Below are 25,087 nucleotides of genomic sequence, written 5' to 3' on the forward strand. Positions count from 1 at the left end.
ATCAATTCATTCATCCATCCATCGATTTATCTTTTAATGTTTTCCCCATCCATTCTTTCCATATGCATCCATCTATCTATCCTTCTGTTCATTTCATATCCATCCATTTATGTATCATTTTATTCACTCCATATCCATCCATCCACCCATCCATTCATCTATCATCTATCTATCTATCTATCTATCTATCTATCTATCTATCTATCCCATATCTATCTATTCATCCATCCATCTATCTATCCATCTATCTATCCTTCTATTAATTCCATATCCATCCATCTAGCTATTGATTCATCCATCTATCTATCTATTCATTCTATATCCATCCTTTCATTCAATACCCACCCATTCATCTTTCTATCTTTCTATTCATTCCATATTGAATTCAGTTAAACAAAAAAACTTTTTTAAAACAATTCAGTAACTCTGTAACTCTCTATCTAAAAACAACCAGGCCAAGGCAAATGTTCTGTCTCAATGAAAGAACAAGAAAGAAGGCAAAGGGCTGCAGCGAATGACTTCCACACACTGTGATTCAGATGCTGACAAGTCAAGGGAGGTGAATAGACAGAGTTCAGGTATGACTCAGGTCTCAGTGGGGAGCACATAGATCCCTTGGAAATGAATCCCCATGTATCCTATATTATCCAAATCTAGACATTTGTTTGTTTGCATACAGTGGGGAAGGTTATATGGGCATTTTACGTTTCTGGTGGGGATATTTATCCTGATAGGAAGGTATAGGAAATCTCCCCAGGGGAGTAGCAACAGCAGCAAAAACAAAAAGTTTCCCCGGGACAGGTGTGTCACCAACAATGTGAAATAAGCAGAAATCACTCCAACAATTCAGTCCCAGTATGGAAGGTTTTTAGAGGCACCGTTTTTCTTTTTTAATTTCTGAAAGATGGTTTTGCCCTTTCCAGGTCCGACCAGTCAGCTTGGTTCTGGATTGTAATCCTCTATCCTCGGAACGGATCTTCACACTCCCAGGCTTTTTCTCGCTTGTCTTATTTATCTGGTTCAGTCTGAGGTCAGTGATCCATATGTCTTTCCCCATGCAGACAAGAGCTGGTCCAGATGGAGGCTTCACAAGACGGCTGAGGGAAGACTGACAGCTCCGGGCTTAGGCTCTGCAGGTGGAGACTTGGCAGTACAGAATGTTAAGGATCTGCTCACCTGTATGTACAGGAGCCGTCATGTGCTATGGCTAATACAACAGCTTGTGTCATACTCACCTGTGACTTGTATTATTTCTTATTTACCTTCAGCGAGGTTCCACATACACTATTATTCTATTTCTCTACACCTAAACCCTACTAGCTTGAAAAAAGGGCAGGTGTTTCAGTTACACAGTGCTTTATCGGTTTTCTTCCTCCAATGAATTTACAATAAATACTTTGGTTTCCAAGAATGTTTTCCAGTCTCCTCCATAGAGATCTTACAGCAGCTCACAATTTCCATTAGGTGGTTCGGGTTAGCTATATATATTAAGGGGATATAAAACCTTTAGGAACACCTGCAGAGAATAGATATGTATGATAAAAATATTTGTGAACTGAAGATGTATTCTTGAATGTAAAATGTCACAAATCTAACATGTTCTGCAGATTCCTTTTTGCCATTATGTGACTTTTTGTTAAGATGAACAGAAAAGAGCATTTACCAGACCAGGCCACTCGTTTGGAGGTAAGCATGACAACAATTCTTCCCTCAATATATGTAATGTGTACTCAATAATCCTATTTTCATGTTAAGTTCTATACCCTGTCACCCAGCCTTCTGTGCATAGGTCAGATTATACAAATACATGGCAACCCACAGCCCCATGGTGCTTTTCATTGACTAACAAGTCATACAGGCTACAGGAAAACTGGAAATAACTTGAACTCAGCCTTGACAATTTGGGCTGAGCAGCTGAATTGCTATTACCTAACCTAACCTAACCAAGGATTCACTAAAATATTCTTTACCAAAGTTGTGTGGTCTGCTGGCTATCTCATGTAAGAATTTAATTGGTGCATTGGGCTGCATTCTGTTGGGCCATTGTTATATTCTTGTGCCAGCTAGGGCAATTTTAACTATAAAGTTGGCTGGTGGCCCATTCCCTCCAGGTTGGGGTGGCTCAGCTCTAGACCCCACATTACCTTAACAGTTCCAGATTCTAAAGTCACAGTCCATTTTGGCCCCACTCAGATCCCACCGCTCATCTATGTAATTGTCATGGTACTCTGGGTACATAAAGAAGAAGATGGCTCTTGCCAATTACAGTGATAGCCAGTGCAACTTATGTGGGACAACACCAAACCCTGTTTGGAGTCAGGTATATAAATATATATAAATGGGCTTTTCCACTGACCCAGTGCCACCATTCAGCAAAATTACCCTTCATACAAAGTACAGAGCAGCTACAAAGTTGTGCAATCATATGAATGGCAGCATTAAAATGGCTCTTTAATTTAGTTTTAACCCCTAGTATCCTATCCACATTATCGGTAAAATAATTTTCTGTCCCCATTTTATGTTTTTTTTTTCTTGGCACCCAGCATTCCAGCACAGAAAGGGTTAGCAAGGATCCCAACACTCTTTTATCAGCAGAGTAAGGTGAAGAGGCCTGGAACAGATCAGGAGTAAATGATTACATTAGATATCCCTCTCAGCTTGCAGGGAAAGCAGGGAAGTGTGAGTGACAGTCTAAAGTTTACTTCAGCTTGAATTGTGACTTTGATTTTTCCCAAGACTGACAGCTTAGCGCTACCTGTGAAAGTGGATCATCACTTTTCCGAGTTCTGATCTCGCTGGCAGCTGAGTGACAGGCTGGCGAGGGTGCGCCCTACTTAGAGATATACAACAGTGCCTGGTTAACTCCTTTACATCCTGTGCACTCCCACTGCACCGCCAACCTCCCTCCCTGGGGGTTATCTATGATGTGGGGCAAACAGCTTCCCCTGGACATGGCCCCAGTATATTGCTCCTGTGCTGGGAAAGAATTAGATACATGGAATAAGAATAAGGATCGGATATTCTGCCATGGGTCGGCCACACAGCAGCAGGCAGTGCCAGGGGTGCAACACGGGAGAGGTTGGGAGGGTTGGTTTATGGAACTCCTTGTATGTGCAATAAAAAGTAGGGGCAGCAGAGTGTGTCTGACCTATAAAACCTTAACGTGAACCTGTCAGATATTTAAACTTTAAAAAGTGAACAGATTGGCACAAGTTTCCTCTTGTTAAACTCTCAACTCATGGTCCTGACTCTTTGCTGACTTCAGAGGTAAACCCTCCCCCCTGGCCAATGAAAAATTCCAGCAATGGCCAATAGGTGAGCTCTCATTCACCACCCAAATGACAGCCATTGGGGCAGAGACCAGAAGTCAGGAAAGTCAGATAAATTCACTAAGTGAATCTCGCTTTAGAGGAGCACACTTAGTTGAGACAGTGCCTGATTTTATCTAGCAGGGTGGCAGTAAGCGCTATTGTACTACTCACTGCAGCCGCCATTCTTTCTCTAGGAGCCTGCTGCAGGGAGAAGTAATTTGTAACGTTTTCCTATGCCAGTGGTTCAGAAGCATGAGTAAGCGGTAATCGCACCACAACCTCATGGCCATTGTGAGCATAGCCATACCGTACATTGAATATTGAGGATTTGTGCTGAAAACTCACCTGTCTGGTCTCCTGTCATGTTCATGCAGTCATAGTCACTCCAAGCTGGGGAGGGGTAAAGATGCACCTAGAGCAGCCAATCAAATTCATCTAATAATGTTTTTCTCTGATATAGAAAGAGGATCAGATCTGCCAAGGAGGAAATGTTTTTGGGGCAGCAAAGATGATTCTTTTCTCAGACACCTTTGGCTATGAAGAGAACTTATCACCCACCGATCAACGATGCTAAGAAAACTTTTGCTACTGGCCAAACCAAATAATCTCTGTTCACAGATCTTTGCTTGAAAGCAATCATTCGTGTAGTTTTCTTTGGCACAAGGCCCTGCATAGGTAAAAAGAGCTTCCATAACCCCCGTGAGCTATATAAACCTCCAAATCTGCCAGAAATCACTTCATTGTACCTTCCACATTGATTGCTATGCATTTTGCCAGAATGGCGAACTGATGAAGCTAAAGGCAGATCTGTTGATTTTGCTGTGTAAAGGCAACGTCTTGCCAGTCCAATCCCTGGGATCTTCCTTCTCTTCCATTTGGCGCGGTGTGTTCCTCGCCATACAGGTGGCGCTGTTGTCTGCAGCTATCCTGCGCTCCTAACATTCATCCTGGAAGTTTGGCCTGGAACTTTCCTATTTTTTACCTTCCTGCCTGTCCGGTTCTTTTAGGGAGTCTACAAGCGGATCATCAGAGATAAGACAGTAGATCCTAATTAAATAAAAGTTTAATGTTGCAACAGAGAAAATCAAATGCCTAACAGTTAAAGCATAGAAATTCTGAATAAAACAGGGAAATAAATCCTTATAGGAATACAGTGTCATTCTCCTAAGGGAAGGCTTATGCCGTCATCATGTAGAAAGATCCAATAACATATACTCGGAGGTCCAAATAAGTACAATAGTCCAAAAACAGTTAATAGGGTGGTAGTGTCCCATGGTCAACCTTTTGACACCGAAAAGATGTCAACCTTTATCTTTTTCTACATATCAGCAGTTGGTTGACATCTGTCTGGTCCATTTGCAGTGGTTTACCACAAGTTCCTCTTGTCAATCACATTATCTGTAGAGTTTCAAACGGTATCTAGGTCACAGGTTACATTGTATAAGGACAGCACATCACGTTTTCTTTACTGCAAAGCAAGCATAGTAATATAAGTTTTTCATATAGGCAACATATATTTTATAATCTATATCTGGACCTCCTAGATTCTCATCTCATAACCCCACAACATGTTCCTTTTAGGTATTTCCATGTCGTATTGTTTTTGTAAAAGTCTCCGATACCAGCCAACTGCCATTGTGTCGTCTGAAAACCCAACATTTCAATTCAGAGAACAGACTTGTTTCACACACACAGACACTTCCCATATGTTATTTTCCACGTGAGATAAAATCACTGCAACAAACAAGCATTGTGTTTTATAGGAAATGCTTTGTAATGACAAACCGCCCGAGTGTGGAGAAGAAATGCTGCACTAGTGTACCGGTCCTGTCAGCCGCGAGGCTTGTGACTCCTCTACAGCCGTAAGAGGGGCACAGAATGTCTACAGACCTGGGACCTGCAGGAGCCATTATAATGGGATCAGTGCAGTGATGGTGGGGGCCTCTTATTATGGGCACAGCAGGTGTACAGACACAGGAGCTCAGTGCAGGACTGGTGGGAACACTTCATAATAGTCCCAGCAGATGGGCAGACCAAGGAACTCAGCAGAGGGATGATGGGTGGCCTTCATAATGGGACCACAAGGTGTACAGACCCAGAAAATCCATGCAGGGATAGTAGGGCACAGCACATATTGGGCACACCAAATGCTCAGAATCCTGCTTCAGAACTTTCTGTGTATTGAAATGAATATGTTCTTTCTCTCTCAGATTTGAAAACACCTTTGTGACCCTCATTTTTTATCTCTTCCAGATTTACCTTCTTCTTTAAAATATTATTCTCAAGGAGGTGAGCTGTAATTCCAGAATTCACCTGCAGGTGGAGCTTCAGGTAAGATAGGACATGTCTGCCCCAATATAGTAGATGGGTCAGTGCTGAATGCATGAACCCCTCCATCTGCTGGCAGGGGTAATCCCCTGTAATGGGATTAGGTTTATATGATCACCCAGGTTTTATTATCTTGTGTCCCCACTACTCTCACGGTTTATTGTAACCCCTCCCACAGCACCAATATAAAGATGATAAAGAGATGGAGTCCCACTTACAATCATGGATCCCCTCTGCACAGGGCATTTTACTTCAATCCATTCTTGTTCCCAAGGAATGATGGCTGCATGTATAAAAGGCTGCTATCATTTATCTTGCCTGACAGTCTGGGAGGAGGGCGAATCCCTCACTCCTAAAACATTTATATCACTCACCTTCTCATCATCATAATGTGCAAAGAACATTGACCCACACCACAGCATTGCAGATTTCTAGTTGTGTCCCCCTAAATAGAATATACCCCTTCCAATCATTTCACAGTCCCCTGGTCCCCCCTTATCAACTGTCAATCTGCAGCAGTAGAAGATGTAGGGAGGATCATGTGATCTGCCTACCTTTCTGAGACATCAGCCATCCTAGCGAGAGATTGGATCCTTTTATTGACTTTTCAGCAATGTTTTCATTTTAATCAAATCAATCGCAGCGTTTGTAAAATATTTTCATAGTCTACATCAGAAATTTCACAGATGTTTACCAAGTGTCTGGGAATTTACTTTTAATGAGGGGCGTTACCAGGTTCTCATATGATTAGTCCATGTTATAATTGGCATTGTACAACTGTTTATTGTAGGCCAGGAATATGTAGATCCTCTTTGGGAACGCATGACTGGAGTGCGGATATTAGAGTGTCAGCTTCTGTGGTGCAGAGATGGATTGGGTTGATTCAGTACAGCATTGCGGTATATGTCAGAGTTATATAAATGTATAATAATAGTGTATGACTGTGGGGGGATATTAGAGTGTCAGCTCCTCTGTACAGAGACTGATGGGACTGGCTCAGTGTTCTCTGTACAGCACTATGCTATATGTCAGAGCTATATAAGTGTATATTAATAGTGTGTGACTGTGAGGGGACATTAGAGTGTCAGCTCCGTGTGACTGTGGGGGGACATTAGAGTGTCAGCTCCTCTGTACAGAGACTGATGGGACTGGCTCAGTGTTCTCTGTACAGCACTGTGGTATATGTTAGAACTGTAATTGTAAATTATAGTACCCCTCCCCCAGGGCCATAATGAAGGTGTTACTTTCCTGTAGCAATTAAAGTCTCAGGCACCCCTTTGTGGAAACCATTAACATTGTGCAGAATCTAGCTGTTGAAGTGATAAAACCTCAACATATAAATCAGTTTTTGGCAACCATACAAAAGCTAAAGTTTCAGTTTTTAGCAGAGCTGCTTGGAAAGAGATTTGATAAATGCCAATGATTGATCCCTCCGCAGCCCCATACTTCCTCACCAGTGGGAGCGACATGGCTTTATATTGTACAGTGACTCCTGAAATGACAGCACATATAGCACACCTGATATATGTTACAATGTAACTTTTATCCTATCAGAATAGCACAACACAACTTCCTCTCTGGGGGGGGGCACAACTGATTTGTATCTGTGGGAACATGTGTTGTATAGGGGGCGCTACAGGCACAAGATAGAGATATATACACAGAACTGATAACACACCTGGATAACAAATCATATTTACAAACCAGATATAAAGAATGCAGTCACATGGCAGATCCTAATCCTTGTACTAAAGCTTTGTGAACGGATCCAAAGTTTAAATCCCAGCCAACCTCATCAAAGCACAATTACTACAATGGATAGCATTCTACACGTCTAGGCTGAGAACAGACGCGGGTCCATTGAAATGATCCAGACGCCAGCCTGATACAACATGGGCCTCGTTTCCTAAAGTCAGTTACGGGATAAATTGCCCTTCTGAATTCTAATTGCCTGGCTGTTATTGTAACCCTCGGCACAGATCAGCATGGTAATGTCTATTGATCTTTTCTATATTGTGCACCAGGTCACTGACAGCGGAGCTTGGCAGCCCAGCAGCAAGCATTTTCCAGGGGTAAAACCAGCATTGGCAGCCTTGATATTCATTTGCTGGCACATTTGTACGGGGAATTAGGAATATAAAGTAAGGATTAAAAGTTACCTTTGCTGGTCAATTGGCATTAGTCACCCTGAAATCCTGAACGTTGGGGAGAATTAACCTATCTGCACCCCCACAATGCAGTTACTTTTGGGGGCACACACGTACCAACCCTGTGCCAATTCTCATTGCTAGGTAGTCAGATTTGTTCCTAGAATTTCCGGAAACTGGTTTAACATTGTAGGGGGAGAGATTCCTAAAGATCCCTGTATTGCCTTCCCTGACATTACTTTGATTGGTCACCAGTACAAGTCCTAAATAATGACAGGTCAGCCACATCTGCAGGCTCGGGTTTTCTGGATAATCCCTCGTCGTGTCTCTGGGGATATCATTTCTGCAGTGTAATTTTCAGCAATCATTACAAATCTCCAGTTGAGAAGAGATGAAAGAAGCTGCTGGTTGAACATGACAGCATGATACAACAGAGGGAATGGTTAGTTTGGGTGCAGGGACCCCCATAATCACACTTTGTCCCTCCCTTTGGTCTATCTTACATTACACAGGGAGTTCAGAGTTTCCTGACTGGCCTGATTGGGACAGGTGAGATCATTTACCCAGCCCAGCATCAGCTGCACCAAATCTCAGCCATGGCTTTCACTTCCTGTCCTCTTATCCAGTGTGGGACTACAACTCCCAGCATGTCCTGAGGCATTGGTAGGTCACCTGACCAGGACTGCAGGGGCTGATGAAAGAGGTGTGTAATCCTGCTGCAAGAATAACATTATTACTGGGCATACATGTTATCTCCTACATGTATAATTATTCTCTATTACAGGAGGGGGAGGGGGATGCTGGGAATCCCCTCTGAATAGAGAAAAATAAGAATACCTGTCATTTACATGATGGCTGCATTGTGATGTGTGTCCAGGGCCTGTTTGTGTGCTATATAAGCTATGTGTGATGTATGTATTATTTACCTGTATATACAATGGGTGAATGTCAGTGACAAGCAAGATCTGCTGCATGAATGGGAATCTAAAGATTCACCAGTAAGTGATCAGACCAACGTATGAAGTAATAGTACATTGCTATTGTAACCAGGACAAGGGGTTTGTCATTATTCAGATTTGTGTTGGTTTGAAGGATGATATTTGGCACATTCACCTGGTACAAAAAACACCTCCACCCCTTACTGCTGCTGTAAACTCCTGGTAATGGGTTGCCACAGATTGGTACATTCACCCTGTACCTACAACATTCACCCTGTACCTGCAACCACCCAATATTTCTGGTATAAACTTCTGATAATGGGTTGCCACAGATCGGCACATTCACCCTGTACCTACAACCGTCTAATACTGCTGCTATAAACCCCTGGTAATGGGTTGTCACAGATCAGCACATTCACCTTGTACCTACAGCCCCCCTTTACTACTAATAAACAAGAGGAAATGTAGGGGGAATGAGCCTAGAGTGGTCCAACTTTTACAAAATGACATTTTTTTTACTTCTGCCCCACGGGGAGGTTTAATAAAAGAGTCATGATTTTTTTTTGTGAACCAGAATTTGCTTTACATTTATCTGCAGGAAAACTTTCTGTTCTGATTATTTTCCCTGCATATAATTGGCTGTTATTACTGTGACATACATGTACCCAATTTCAGAATTATCACTGCACCGGGGGCATTATTAACACTCACACATTAACACCCAATTGTGTGTGATTTGTTTTTTACATTTTGCAGAAAAAAGATTATGCATGTTTTAAACAACCCCCCATTCCTATGTGTCTGGCACACAGCGTGTTCTCCGCTCACCTGGTGTACATGGTCCAATGTGGTCACCTTGTGGCCCATATTCCGCACACATAACCATTGGTGATGTGTAAAGTGCATCCATTTTTATATATAGCGCCAACATAATATGCAGCGCTGTACATTAACTAGGGGTTGCAAATGACAGACACAGGAGGAGTAGAGGACCCTGCCCTGAAGAGCTTACAATCTAGGAGGAACCACTCACATTCCTGCAGTCTGTTCAGACATCTGATGCACACTGTGTCCCTTTTCATCACCTTGCTGAATAATCACTGGTTATATACAAAAGGTGAGGAAATTGGTCCAGTTCTGGTCAGCATCACTGAAGCAGTTGATCCATGTGGATACATTTTGCACAAGTTGATGCTGATTTTCCTTTTGCCCTGTAGAATTATTAAAAGAATATTAACTGTTCAGCTGCCACTAAGGAGCATTACCCTTGCTATAGGTAATGGCAGTGAGTCATCTATAAACTGACACACCTGGGTGCAGTGCTGTGCCATCTACACAAAAGTTCAGTGCTTTGTATCTGTATGTGGGAGATTATTAGCATTATCAGGCAGCATGGAGGTTTGTTGGAAGGCAGCCAGACACCCCCCTTTCTCTAATTATCATTCGGTATTTTTTACATATTGTAACAATGTAATCTCTTCCTCTCCAGGGAGTCACCTTTGTACAGAGCAGGACCTGAGCTGACCTCAAAAAGAGACACCCTGTGGTGGGACATTGCAAGCCTGGTGCAGAATGACTGGCAGGGGACAGGTAAGGGTTAATTGCTGCATGTGTATCCAAGTGTAAACTGCAAGTGGGCAGAGGGTGGTATGTTTCCAGTGGGGTGACACACTGCACAGCACGGAGGGCAGAGAAGGGTTAATTGCTGCATGTGTATCCAAGTGTAAACTGCAAGTGGGCAGAGGGTGGTATGTTTCCAGTGGGGTGACACACTGCACAGCACGGAGGGCAGAGAAGGGTTAATTGCTGCATGTGTCCCCAAAACATAAAGCTGCAATGGGGGCACAGGGTGACACATTGTACAGGAAGGAGGATGGGTAAGGATTAAATGCTGAGTGTGTCCCCAAACACAGACCTACAATGAGGGCACAGGGTGGCACACTGCACAGAAAGGAAGACATAGAAGGGTTAATTGCTGCTCGTGTTCCCAAACATAAAGCTGCAATGGGGGTACAGGGTGGTACATCAGTAGGGTGACACACTGTACAGGAAGGAGGATGAGTAAAGGCTTAATTGCTGAGTGTGGCCCCTGTAACCCCAAGCGTAAAACTGCAATGGGAGCACAAGGTGGCACACTGTACAGGAAGGAGGATGGGTAAGGATTAATTACTGAATGTGTCCCCAAACACAGTGCTGCAATGGGGCACAGGGTGGCGCACAAGGTGGCACACTGTACAGGAAGGAGGATGGGTAAGGATTAATTACTGAATGTGTCCCCAAACACAGTGCTGCAATGGGGCACAGGGTGGCACACTGCACAGGAAGGAGGATGGGTGAGGATTAATTGCTGAAAGTGTCCCCAAACGCAGAGCTGCAATTGGGGCACAGGGTGGCACATTGCCAGTAGGGTGACACACTGCACAGGAAGCATGGGGACACAGTGCTATCAATGTGGCATTCTGCATGGCAGGGATGGGACTTGGCAGCTGGCATGGGGCAATAGTTGAAGGCACGTGCCAAGTGTGAGTGAGCAGAAAGGGAAGACAGGCAGTCATAAGGTCATTGGAAGGCTCAGGAGGTGGAGAGGAGAGGGGGATTCCTGGCTGCAGGGAGGAGGCAAGGAGCACAGGAAGGCTCAGGACAGGAGGTGGAGAGGAGAGGGGGGAATCACTGGCTGTCATCAGTTCTGGGGGAGGCAGGAGGCACAGGAAGGCTCAGGACAGGAGGTGGAGGAAAGGCACAGGATAGTAGATGGAGGCACAGGACAGGAGGTGGAGAGGAGAGTGGGATCACTGGCTGTCATCAGGTCGGGAGGAGGAGTTTGTTAATGTTCAGTTTGTAGAGTAGATGGATGTTGGCTGCCTGTGTGTGATAGAAGAGACGCCTTTCCTCCCTGCCCATCTCACTCCCAGCCTGGCATCTGACAAGAGCAGTGGTGCCCCTGCCCTCCTCTCTCCCACCACCACCTCCCCCCTGCACCAGGGAGAGGGGGGGTCCTGGGATTATTGTCACCCTGCGGATGATCACAACTGAGGACATCACACATCCATTGAAGAGGAGGAGAGAGAGAGAGGGGGGAGACTCTGCACATCATACTCAAGGCAATCTGTTTTCTCTCTTGTTTTTTCCATTACTTATTTGCTTTGACCTGGATTGAAGAAGAGAGCTTGGAAGGAGAGGAAGAGGCGACATGCCCAGGAGGAAGCAGCAGGCACCAAAACGGGCAGCAGGTAAGAGTGCGACTCCCCCAGCACCCCACCATAAATCTGATTTTTCTCATGACCCCCCCTTCCCCTGCCCTCCATATCTCTTCAGCTGTTCCTGATCATCTTTTACACTCTACATGCCTCTGCCCATCTGCTTCATCCCCTCTCTAACTTTTTTTTCCCATCTCCTAAGTCTGCTCCAACTTTTGTGCTTCTTGTTTTTGGGGGGGGGGTGACAGAACAGTCAAGCTTCTTACAACCTCCCGCTGAGGTCCTGCTCCCACCAGAGTTTTGCCATTGTGTATTTTTTCACGTCGCCGCCTTTTGATGTAGGATTGACATTGATTTATAAACAGACAGATCCATTTTCTGAGAAATGCAGAAAAAACAATTCACATTATATGTCAGTACTTAATACTTCCTGTTACTTATTGCCTGCCTCCCCGCCGTACAGGACTCCTCATGTGTTCCTTGCCTGCAGATCAGCCAATCTCATAAAGAGTTTCCCTTTAAGCCAGTTAATTGCTGTACTAATAATAAAATGACGGTGTTGTTGCCGGGAAATGTCGTGTAGATTTTTTTTTTTGTAATGTTGTGTGTTTTGCTGCCAGCCGCACCCAGCGGAAAATCGTCTTTCCAGATGATTGCCAGCTTTGATTTGACACATGATTGATCACCTGTCATGTGGCAGCGTTTGATCTCTTTATTCTTGATCAGTATCAATAAATCATTTACCATGGTAACTGGAGAGCCACTGACGCAAAAGCTGCCCTCTAGACTTCCTCGCCCAGACCGCACAATTATTGTCTTGTTTGGCTCTTTTATGTGTGTCATTTTTTTTTCTTTCTTTGGGTCTGTTTTCTGTCTGTGTTTCCTCCAGAAAGAGTGAAAACCAACATTGTCATTTCTTTCATGGCACTTTTTGTAACCTCTTCTGTGCCAGCTGATACCCTGTCTGTGCCAGCCTAAGGCCTGTACTATATTGAAATAAAAAAGAATAAAAAGCTGTATCGTATACACGTACTTAATTCATGCCGGAGTTCTGTGTCTTCTCCAGGCCGGAGTAGTGCAAGTTTTAATTCTGGTGTAACTTTTTATCTATGTCACATTCACCGGATGATATTTCTACATAGATTTTTTTTTTTAATTCTAAGATGCTTTGTTGCTTGTTAAATAGTTGATAAAGTTTACGGGTGTCAGCTGAACTTAGGTGGAGATCGGAAAGAGAGTGAAGTGTGGCCTTTACTGGTATTTACTTTTTTCTGCTTTGGTTCACAAACCCTGAGCAAGGCGGTTTTAATTAGCAGGCTCAAGGAAACATGGCCGAGTCATTAATGGTGCAACAAAGGCTGTGTTTTACGGTTTGGTGGCTTATCCTCTCAGGATAATGGGACAGGCCGTGTCAGGTATACAGCCCAATGCCTCTGTTGTAAATTTGTGTCCTCCCCAGCCATTTATAAACTTGCTTTTTTTGTGTGTGTGAATATTTAGATATCTTTTGCACTTTGCTCATCGCTTTACGCCTGACACCCTGCGTTCCCATCAATCTGTTTTGTGAGCACGGTGCAGTATTTAAATAGGACGCTTTCTATCGACTTTATTGAGAGCATATATTGGATTATTTAGTTACACAGCAAAGCCAGTAAGTACACAAACACGTCAAAAAACAAACACAGCCAACAGACGATTATCCAAACAACATTACATGGTTGCTTCCTATTTCTCCTTTATTATCTGAATATTTTCCTATTTTTATTTTGTGTTTGAGAAAGTTTGGGATTGTAAATGTTGAGCTGATTTTATAATTCCCTGTTCTATATGAACACAAAACAACCCTAAGACGGGTAAATGGACACCAAAGTCATTAAGTTGGTTACAAATTAAATTGCGTGTTTGGTTCTCATAGTTGTGGGACGTGGTGAAGCTTACAATTTGATTAATGAGTAATTTAAAGGTTTTACACGTAAGGCATGGAGTATATTGACGCTCGGCGAAGGTCTGTGGTGGAACAGTATATGTCGACTTAATGTTGCTATGAAAATGCCGGGGCTACCCCATAATTAGATTTTGTGGTTGTAATTAGAATTGCGGAGAGAAAATACGTCCTAACGTTCTGAGTGTATTTCAATTGTTTGTCCTCGTTGCCGTTCCTTTTTTTTTTTTTTAGTTATTTAAATCATTTCAAGTTTTTTGAACGAAGTGTTTAAAGTGTAATAATTTAAAATCATTTTTTTTTCATCACAAAACAATGTTACAGCTGCTACCTTTCAAAAGCCTGAACGATCCCTGTTTGCAGTGACGTAGAGACGACCCGAAGCCTATAATTTGAGGATTACACAAACGCATGCAAATATATTCACGCAGTGGGCTAGTTTGATTCCACTGAAATAAATTGATGCAAACACCACACCGCTAAAATCACAGCGCTCATGCTGTGAATATTTTATGAGCTACTTTCAGGAGTGGAAATAAAAAAGGGGGACAACTTCATGTCTGGGGGGGGAGTAAGTTACATATTAACCCACCGACTGCCACCGGCTTCTGTCTGAGTTGAACACCCCCACCCCACCCGCCAGGCACCCCACGGGGTTTGATGTTTGTTGTCCTAGGCGCATGGCATCGGTGGGTGAACAGCAAGATAATTAAGCGTTTGCAGCTACCTGCAATATGTTCCTGATGTAAAGTGATGGTATGGCGTTTACCAGCAGACACATCATAATTAGGAAGTGTTCGTTAAGGTGCCGTATATTGCTGCGCGCAGTCACAAGCCGAGGGCCTTAATGCATTTCTGTCAGCTGATAGAGACAGGGCCTGACGATTTTATAAAGTGCGGCAAAGGAAAGGTATCAATTATACATGTATATTCAGTTCATTTACAAGACTAATGCAAAATACGAGGCCAATAGCAAGGCCAGGTATCAATGTATATGTGTGTGTAATAAATACTACACAATGTGCAGCTTGTGTGCATCCCTCAGAATATAACATTTCCTAATTGAAATTAACCATGGCACAATTTCTACAAATTCCCAGCCAAGGATTCTGCTGATTGCCCCGTTATTATAAAAGGGCAAAATTAAACTTTATTAATGATTTGTACAATTCACAGTGTCCCTTCCTTACTTATTTTATCGCAATGATCCCAAATTATCTAACACCCCCTCTGTACATGGATTTTATTTTGGAATGCTGTGTAATAAAAGCGAAGGGGTCATGGTCTGTCCCAGTAACACAGACATATCAAAGAAGTCAGGAAATGTTTATAGTCTATGACGGCATTTTATTCTGTCTGTAAGCAAGACCCCCACCTTCCCACAATTTAATGTGCCCCTAGGCAAGAGCCTTCTTCAGCACAAGTGCATTTTCTGTTTGTGGCTGGGCCTGATTGGCACCGAGTATTTCTATCCAAGATGCCTATTGCCGAGCCTGTTGGGCATTGCAGGAAGTGTACGGCTTCATTATCCGGCTCACTAATTGAAACTCCCACAAGTCCATCTTGTTTGACGTGCACACATCTTGTCTACAGATTGTTTATCAGAGAAAAGAGCTGCAAAAAAATTGCTATAGTCTATGTGCTGGATATTAGAGTTTTACAGGCCTTTAGTTCAGAAATATGGAACCTTATGGAACCGGTAACCCGGACTTTGGAGGCAGAGGTTCTATGATGTATTTAGGATGATGTGGATTTCATGGTGAAGAATTACTTTAAATTTTGTTATAAAATTATTTTGTTTTGTATCATTGCGTATTTAAGTGTTAAAAATAAAAGATATATTTTACAATCTCTGCCCTGGGATCCTGCTTACATTTCTGCCAGATAAGGTTTACTTGGAGTTTGTATGTTTTCTCCAGATTTCTATGACTTTCCTCTCCCCGTTTTTTATGACTGTATGGGGGACCATAGACCGCAGGCTCCTCTTGGGCAGGGACTGATTGTGATTGGAGAAGAGCTGCGTAATACGTGATTTATTAATCTTCAATATAAAGTAATTAGATTGCTATCTTGTATGACAAAACAAATCACAGCCAGCGTTCTGCTTTTTTCCGCCTTTTCTGCAGAGGTCAGCGTGAGTTCACGTCTCTTTATTGACTGTTGGTTTAGCTGGACCACCCTCACATTGGGGTTAGATTGTAATATCGCTCTTTCATCTGTTACAATATTGTGATGGCTTGATTTACACCACTTAAGCATTGCAACGTTCGCATGAATTGTTTTAACGTGTTGCTGGCCGTGCTTGAAGAATATATAAATGTCAAATGGATTTTGCTATATCCTGTTATGTTTCTGATCAGTCGTGTTAATTGTGAAGGGATTAGTGTCTGTGCACTATAGGCCCTTGTGAGGGATTGGGTACAGAAGGCCGAAGGACAACTTTGTGAGTGTTTACACTCTCCGACAGCTCCTATGCTTCATGTCTGGAACAGAGTCAAGTTGGCTTGAACTGTTTTGCCCCGGATGCAAGCTCATTTCTGTGCAAGATGTTAATACAAGAGGCCAGGCAGTCTGTGAGAAGCCAGAGCCACCGTCACAGGGTCCCGGTATTCTCTCGTCATTGCCGGGGCTGCAGACCCCCATTTGCCTTATTACTCCGGCCATGAGGTCGCTTTATATGCCTGCACTCTGCGAGGTCACCCGAGTCTCTATTCCCCAGCTCCAGATAACCAGTTCCCTCCTAGATTATCATCATAAGTCAAGGAGCCAAATCGCTTCACTCTGACCAGTGATTGAATCCGACAGCTCAAAAGCAAATTTGTTTTAAGTCATCTATTGATTTTCTTTTTTCATCTTTGGTATCAAGAGCTGAGTATTAACCCTGTTAGTAAGATTATGAAAAGGAGAAAGGCCATTTAACGATGGATTAGTAAGTGATGGATCCCTAACTGTCCTCCTGAGCCTCTGCAGTGTGAGAGCCATCCTCATACAAATCTATGCAATTTCCTGGGGCAATTAGGAGTATTAAACCTTCCTGCCTGGCCTGGACTGACTGCGGGGCATTCTATATCTGCAGAAAAGGGTTAGCGCTAACACCTGAGCGCTGCCCGAGGGGTCACCTTCCATGATGGTCATCCGCCTCCAGCACGATTTAGTGCTACAGATAGGTTGCAATTAATGTAACGAGGAGCCTACAGATCACCCTGTACTGAGTGTACAAAAAAAATAAGTCAACGTCTCTTCATACGCAGAGTAAGGAATCTTTGACATTTAACATAAGTGTCAGTATAATCCTCGTCACTGAGAAAATAATGTGAGAGATTGTACATGAATGGTACGAGGTTTGTGTGCATGCAAAGAAAATGTTAATTCTAATATGTAAACGTTGAGAAAAAAAAATTAACGTTTTTTTTTTTTCAACTTTTAATGAGTATATTCCAATAATAAAGCATAACACAGGCCTTGCCTATTCCCCTTCTCCAGCAATGTTTTATTTATGAACGTATTATTAAGTGCACTTCTGTGTTAAAGACTTCTAATGATATTTCCTGCAAGCTCAGTGCCTTTGATGTATGCAATGCATGGGAGCTGGTTATGCTTAATTGTGAATATAATTAGAATGTAAATGTATGTGTGTGTGTATTGGTATATGTGTGTGTGTGTGTGTGTATATTATATATATTTGTAATGTCTGCACACCATTCCCGATTCCAGCCGCCCGTCCGCCGATCTCACGAGCGACCCTCTCCAATAATTGGCACCATGATTGAGGGCGATCTCTCGGCGTAGCGTTTAAACAATCATGGTACGAAGCCTTATTTTTGAGAGTATATAGTGAAGGATTGTTTCCTAGGTTGGAAAGGAGCCCAGCAGTTTTACGCTGGCATCACACAGGAACCAAATGCGGCAGAATGAGGAGAGGGAGAAAAAAAAACCTTTAAATAAAGGATGTGAAAAAGATATATTTCTGAGCTCAAAAATAACTTGAGCTGCCGCTGCTAATAGCTTTTCCTCCGCCACTTTCACGAGTTCCTATTAATTTATGCTGAGTTTGTTTGCAGTGTAACCTTGGTGTTTAGAATCAGTTTTAAATTTTCCACATGAAGGAATTGATGGGCGCAGAACTGTGTGTTTAGATGAGATCAGATTTATGACAGAAATAGAGTATCAGAAAGTAACAATTTAGAACAAGCGAGGAGGAGTGGGGGGGGGACTACACGCCATGCAATTCACACAGCATGTGTGGCCGTCCTATGCGTGTATATTCATGTGAATGTATGTATGTATGTTGGCATTGGTCAGCTGCAGCAGTGCCCATCCGTCAGAGCAGCACCGTCCTCTATTTATAGAAAGTAAAATGGGATTTGGAGTCATCGTTGTATAAAAGTACTGAGCACGGAAATCTTTCAAATTGTAACCAATCAGGATTTTGCTTTTATTCCCAAAAAGATAAAGCAAAAGATCTGGTTTCTGTTGCCAACTGCTCCCTCGTTTGCTTCGTTTTTATTATTTTTTATTGAGCTGCATGACTAAGGACTGCAGCAAATTTCTAAAGATGCCAAAAAAAAAAAAAAGAACATTGGCACCGAAAAAGACTAAAATCTTTGTAGAAATATTTTCTTTAACCTTAAAACCAGATAAACATCAAAATAAACCCATGTAATGACCATAAGTGATTTGTATTTCTGCCAATCTAATTGTTAGATGTTCAGCGCTCTGCCACCATTGTAGACCTGATTTTTCTCTGCTGCAGTTCTGTGGTACTAACGGGTCTGGTCCCTCCCCCAGCTGGTGACTGGACGGTAAAGGAGAAGCAGCTGACTACAGTGTCCAATAAACAGATGTGCAAGAGTACAGATGTGCTCTCATTTGTTTCCTAACTGCTTATGTATGCACACCATGCGGTGATTTCATTCTTCCTTATAATATGTAGTAATATACTATACTAAAATATCCGGATTTATTTGTCTTGTTGAAAAAAACCTCAAAGTAGGAAACCTGCACAGATCCGCTTGTCTATTACCTGGTGAGGAGTTGTAGTTATTTGCAGAATGGTTGTGAGTTTTCTCCATCATTTCTGAGGAATTATTATTATGTGTCCATTGTACCGCTGGGAGAGAAAAGAGTTCAGTGCGGTCCGGTGTTGGAGCTGCGGTGCTGCATTGTATTTGTATTGCTGGTGAGGCCAAACAGGGCCCAATCAGAAGAGATTCCGGGCTGGTGATACCATAAAGACCTCAATAAAGATCAGATCTCATTCTGGGACCATTCATACAGAAATACAATTAAAGTAAAAATAGTTTTTAATATTTAAGTTCTTCATTATTGGAGAATAGCAGGGAATACACAAAGTAATACAGTGAATATCTGGTCAGATGTGTTTTCCTCTCTCTATAAATAAATGTTATTTGGTCTCTATAGCCAGTGATACCCATTGAGGTACCTGTGGGCAACACCTGGCTTTTACCGCTCCTGGCACCTGAACACCAACTATTGCAAAATGTCCAATACACAGCATCATATCAAGCTTTTTTTCTTTGCCTTTTATACATTTTATGTTACAGGAGAAGAACAAGATTTTGGAGACATATGGTATCAATATTTGTTACAAAAATGTCACCCATTACACTTCAGCTCCATCTGAGCCGTCCTGTCAAATGATGACCACAAAGTGACACGGCTGGAGACCTCAAATACTCCAGCCTGCTGCAATGTCAATCTCACATGAAACAGTGGATGGATTATAACTTTCAGGAACTAATTTCAGCAAAAGATCGGTGCACCTCAGATGTGAACATCATCCTATATCATCATCATCCCTATATAACACTTTCAGAAGTATTTAGCTGCAAATGTACATAAGGACATGTCAGTGGGTGTTGTTTGCTGCCATAACATGCAGGAGAAATCAGAATTGAGCAGTACCCATGGCAGTTCAGAAGTTGCGCTCTGTTTCTTAGGTTGCTGCATTTATTATTTAGATGCATTTGACCTGTAGCCAAAAAAGGTCAAACTCCAGCACTGGTTTGACCCCTTACACATTGGCAAGTGTAATCTTATCAGCAGGACAATTTAATTATTATTATTATTGCACTGTATTTATATAGCGCTGACATAATATGCAGCACTGTACAAAGTCCATAGTCATGTCACTAACTGTCCAAGGAGCTCACAATCTAATGTCCTTACCATAGTCATATGTCATTACCACAGTCTAAGGTCAATATAGAGGCAGACAATTACCCGAACTGCATGTTTTTGGAATGTGAGAGGAAACCGGAGTACCCGGAGGAAACCCACACAAACATGGGGAAAACCTGCAAACTCCTGGCCTAGATTGGGTGCTTGGTGGCTCAGAGGTTAGCACTCCGTCCTTTGCAGCGCTGGGTCCCAGGTTCGAATCTAGGCCAGGAGTTTGCAGGTTCTCCCCGTGTCTGCGTGGGTTTCCTCCGGGTACTCCGGTTACCTCTCACATTATTCCATGGAGGCCCTCAGTGGAGTAACAGGGCCTCTTACCACCCATAAAACTCCAGTGCTGGTTCTAAATCATTCCCCTCCACTAAATCCATCAGAATTTATTATTGCCGGTGACCCTTTGGAGAGGTTTCCTGACATCCTAGATAAAGGGGAGTCCCAGCAGCAGCGGGGGACAGTAATATAAACCTGAGATAGGTGCAAACCATGCAAATGAACCAAATATTTGAAATTCCTTGAAAGATTCTCACAAAATTCTCTCATTATCTGCACTGTGTTGAGAAATAAAGTCTGGAAGTCGGTGTTATATTTTGGATCTCTTATCAGATGTCAGATTTTTATAGGTCACGTAGAGGGAAATAATTGTTTTTCTCTCACTGTTTGCTCAGTTACCTGTTAAATTGATCAGGGAATTGAAGACTTCCTCTGTGAAGTGTATCCCAGGGTTCAGTCTTCAGGAGACAAGCTGAAACCTGCGAGTGAACTTCAGCTGTCACGCCGCACTTCCTTTAACCGTTTAACTTGTCCTGGCCGGCGCAGGCCGGTCCCCCCGGGGTTACCAAATACAACCGAGGATGCTACAAGCCAGGATAATGTGTAGATTCTGCAGATTACACTGAACCGTGGACAGAGGATAAGATAAAAACACAGCGAGAGCTGCACCTCCCTATTGTTAAACAATCCAGGGATATGTCTGTAAACAACGCTTCTAATCTATGTTTATTCCCTGGAATGTGTAGGATCAAGCCGCAGCCAAGTTCTCTCTGGAAACCGCTGCGGGGAGAACCTCTACTCCGTCTGCACATCTGCCTGGCAGGGGAAAGGGGTTCTCTCTTTGTTTGGGTTAGTTGTAGCTGCAAATAAGCCAACAGGTACAAGAGCTATGATTATAATAGACGAGCGTCCGCAATATAGGGACTCCCTGCCATGTAAACCTTTATTGGCAAGGAAATACTTTTTACTTGCAGGACAGGGTCTCTTTAAGTGCTCATGTATGTGTTTGATGGCACGTCAACACATGTGCACAGCTTTTGTTTTCCATGGATCTGGCTTATATCTGTGCACTGTGTTAATCTGCGTTGTCTGTTTTCCATGCATCATCATTTGTCACAGCAAATACTTCAATGGCAGCGCACGAAAACACCAAATTTTTGGTAATTCTTGTAAAAACGTGCAGAGAAAGGTGCGGATCCAAAGATAATTAGCAACTGGGTGACGATAAGAACAGGAGGATGCAGAGGGATTGGTTTATGTGTATGGCCACTTCTGCTTGTTTGCAATATAAAATCCACTCCCAAGAGGCAATTGTAACTTTCTGCTGCCTATATCCCTATCAATGGCTGAGGATACATAGCTGGTAAAGGTGGAGGGTTTATTAAAAAATAACCTATGAATGTGCTATCACTCATTGCTTGTTTTGGGAGTTCTGATTTTGGATCTGCGTCTGTCCAGATATAAAGGGTTTTAGGTGAATACATTCTGCCCTGGCAATTGTTGGCTACCCCATGTTCTGTATCATTGTTGAATTGACCCGTTCATATCTTTTAACTGACGGTGTCAGGTGAGGGTGTACAAGGTGTCACTTCTCTTTGTCATTGTGAAATAATTGTATTCTTTGTCTGTGTGCCTCCTTTTATAAAGATACGTTATTATCAATATTTCCAGCATTCCGTGACCACAGCTAATATAAAGGTTTTACGAGCTGCTCCACCTGGATCAGGCCTGGTGTCAGTAATCAGATCCATGACATATAAGAGCATTCTTAAGTGGGATATTAATGATGAAAAGCCCAAAAATCAGAATGGAGACACCTGCATTCTGCTGTGGAACCACAAATCCCATCATGGTTTTCTGTCCTATATACACAATGACCCGTCATCTCCTCTTAATAAGGTGGCCACACACACATATCAATCCTTCAGAAATGAATATCTCATACCATTGATCGTCTTTCTGCAACTCTGCTGTGTGATACTGTAAACTGCGTGATTTCGGATAGACACAAAGGATTAGTTGGTCAGGATGATTCATCCCCAGACCACATCTGTTTTGGTATCATCAGTTAATAACTTTCCAGATAATAACCCGACAGATATTTGTTGAGGTTATTACATTGCAGCCAGTTCAAGTAAAACTCAACTTTTAACCCTCTCTGCCATAATCCCCCACCCACACTTTTTAGAATAACTTGTACGATTCTGGTAATGTGCAGAAACTCTCCAGCTTTTCTCGGATGCCGTGTCACTCACTTCCTCATCTTGGCCATTTTAGAAATGTCCCAAAAATGCTTTAGGATGGTCGGGTATTACCACATTCAATGATACAGAATGGATAGATGGAGGGGGGGGGGGGGTGTACAAAAGAACTAGGACAAACTCCCGTCTGATGGTGCAGGGGATTAATGACCACCTTGTAAAAATGTTTTATGTCTTCCTGGAGTCACTGGTCTGTATCAAGCATGCAACTCGTCAGATCTCCTGATCTTCATGCTTGGTGACACCAAAGGGTGAACACTTCTGACTTATTGTGAATCTGATTACTGTTCTGGGAATATTGATCGGAGTGGTCCATCGGGCACAAAATTGGCTCAGGATCTGCTAATGTACGTTAGTCCCTAGAGCCGTGTTTCATGACCTTTTAACATGGGGGACCCTTGGAATAACTTTCAGGTCTTCAGGGAACCCCTTCTATAATTACTATATACACAGCTCAGAGTATATAGTGTTAGTGGGAATAATTCTTCTTACATTGCTAGACATTGAAAAGAATGTCACCCTTACAGATAGCCAAAATTATCATTTGTGTCAATGGTAACTGACTTGAGAAGCACAAACTGCTCATTGCTAAAGGAACCCTGGTTGAGAAACACAGGCCTAGAGTGTCAACTTTCCAACCAGCGTGTTCAGGAGAGGTCATCAGTAGCCACCTTTTATATACCTCCTGGTACAATATAAAAATAACTGACTGTGTATACAGACAACAGGCTATGACAAAGGAATGAATTGTATTGGTGAAAAATGCGATGCACGTATCAATAAAATATAGATAAATGCAATTTAAACATTTAATTATTCAAAGTGTTTTTTTACAGAGATTTTTTAATATATTTTCCTGTAAACCTTTTCTTTTCCTGTTTCTGTGCATCGGTTGGTTATGTATAAGGAGTGTGCACACGATGGGTTAACCACTCACATGTCACTTAATTACCTGCGCTTTCTGTACAATGGTAATTGCGTGGAGCTAAATTTAATAGTGTGCAGGAAAAAAAATCTGTTTCTATTTTTCTAAATAGGATCGGTTTTAATGAAAAAGAATAGTTTTTTTTTCTTTCTCTTTAGTGCGGAGCGTTTCCTACCGGCAAATATTTTTACTGCGCTCAAGAGACCCTGGAAATTGCATGTAGTGTTTTGGCTGAGAGTTCCCCCTTTCCCCCCAAAGGCCAGTTTAATGGGGAAGTTTATTTTTTCGAAAATTTGGCTCGTTGAATTAGAAAAAAAAAATACTAAAGTCTTATAAAGGGAAAGTTTCCGGAATAATTAGCCATGTTAATGCGTTCCATTGGCAGATATTGCTCTCGTATAAAAATATTTGTAGAGAAGATTATTCTGTGTGAAGGGGTTCTATAAATATGGTAATACACATGTATGTCAGATGGATTTCTCATCTTCAGCTTGTCTACAGTGTTCTGTAGTTACAGATTTTAAATAGCAGCTTATAAAGCAGGAAATTGCAGCACCAAATGTGTCGGCCACATTGTATTTACGTAGCCTTGTGCTATTATGTGACGGGTTAAAGTACCTGCAGGTATGAGTGTCACCGACGTGTGGACATGGGCCGGATGTATGACCCCCAATGATACTTCCAGGAAGAATATTCATCATCTTCCATAGATTGGAAGCTAAGACTCATGCATGGGGTGTATAAATGGGCAGATTCATCTGTGGCAAATGCAGGTTTATGTCACAATGTGATTAAAATACACATTCAGTGCATCTCCCCAAAACAGACTCATTTTTCCCTCACTTTGGGGTAATTTCTCTGACTTCCTGTTGCATGCCTGGAACAAACAGTGAATGGAAATTTTTGCAACATGCACTGTGCATAACCCTTCCCTGACTATCTAAAAACATCATTGATCATAAACCGCCCAGACAAGAATTGAGATTTTCTGATAGGTTCTCTTGGCGTTTATTTATTTCTATAAGTATTTAGGTTAATATTGCATTGAGATAATTGGGTTTCATGTGTATGGCAAGTTGCATGTTGTAAGTATACGTGTGATAGCTAAAGATATCTAGGACGAGTCCTTGGATCTATAGGGTGAATAGGGAGCGATACAAAAGTGATGTAAGGAGGAAAGTGCCCAGTCCTCTTGCTGAAGAACACAGGCAGTCAGATGACAGGGGGACAGTGGGGCCCTTTTGATGTGACACACAGAATTATCATGGGTCAACCATGGGATTTTAACCTTTCCTTTGAGTACCCATCATTGTTTAACACTCCTGGTATCCTGGTGACTATTTTTATTGTATTTTTTTGTTTAATGTTTTAATAGCATTTTAATTACTTCATTGTTGTGTTGTGGATTGATGTCTACTATGTGCGGTATAAAGTGGGCAGCTGACCATCACACCTAGATGGGCCTATTGGGCATCCTATCCCGAGCCAGCTCGGTGCTCCCTACTCCTCCATAGGACAGGGCAGGTTGTGTATATTGTATTGTTTGTAATATCTAACACTGATGATTGTT

At 42.4% G+C, this 25,087-nt stretch overlaps 1 protein-coding gene across 1 annotated transcript in view; it reads left to right on the forward strand.

Moving 5' to 3' along the window:
* The window catches only part of TSHZ2 (teashirt zinc finger homeobox 2), a 285,070-nt gene that overhangs the window by 179,495 nt on the left and 80,488 nt on the right, over nt 1-25,087 (forward strand). Inside the window, exons 6-10 of the mRNA XM_072414171.1 lie at nt 455-578; nt 924-1,686; nt 5,565-5,642; nt 10,214-10,314; nt 11,884-11,954. Coding sequence (XP_072270272.1) covers nt 10,297-10,314; nt 11,884-11,954 — 89 coding nt within the window. The 5' untranslated portion in view covers nt 455-578; nt 924-1,686; nt 5,565-5,642; nt 10,214-10,296. The remainder of the gene's footprint in view (nt 1-454; nt 579-923; nt 1,687-5,564; nt 5,643-10,213; nt 10,315-11,883; nt 11,955-25,087) is intronic.

This window comes from Pyxicephalus adspersus, chromosome 6 (genome assembly GCF_032062135.1).
Source record: "Pyxicephalus adspersus chromosome 6, UCB_Pads_2.0, whole genome shotgun sequence".
Lineage (NCBI taxonomy): Eukaryota > Metazoa > Chordata > Amphibia > Anura > Pyxicephalidae > Pyxicephalus > Pyxicephalus adspersus.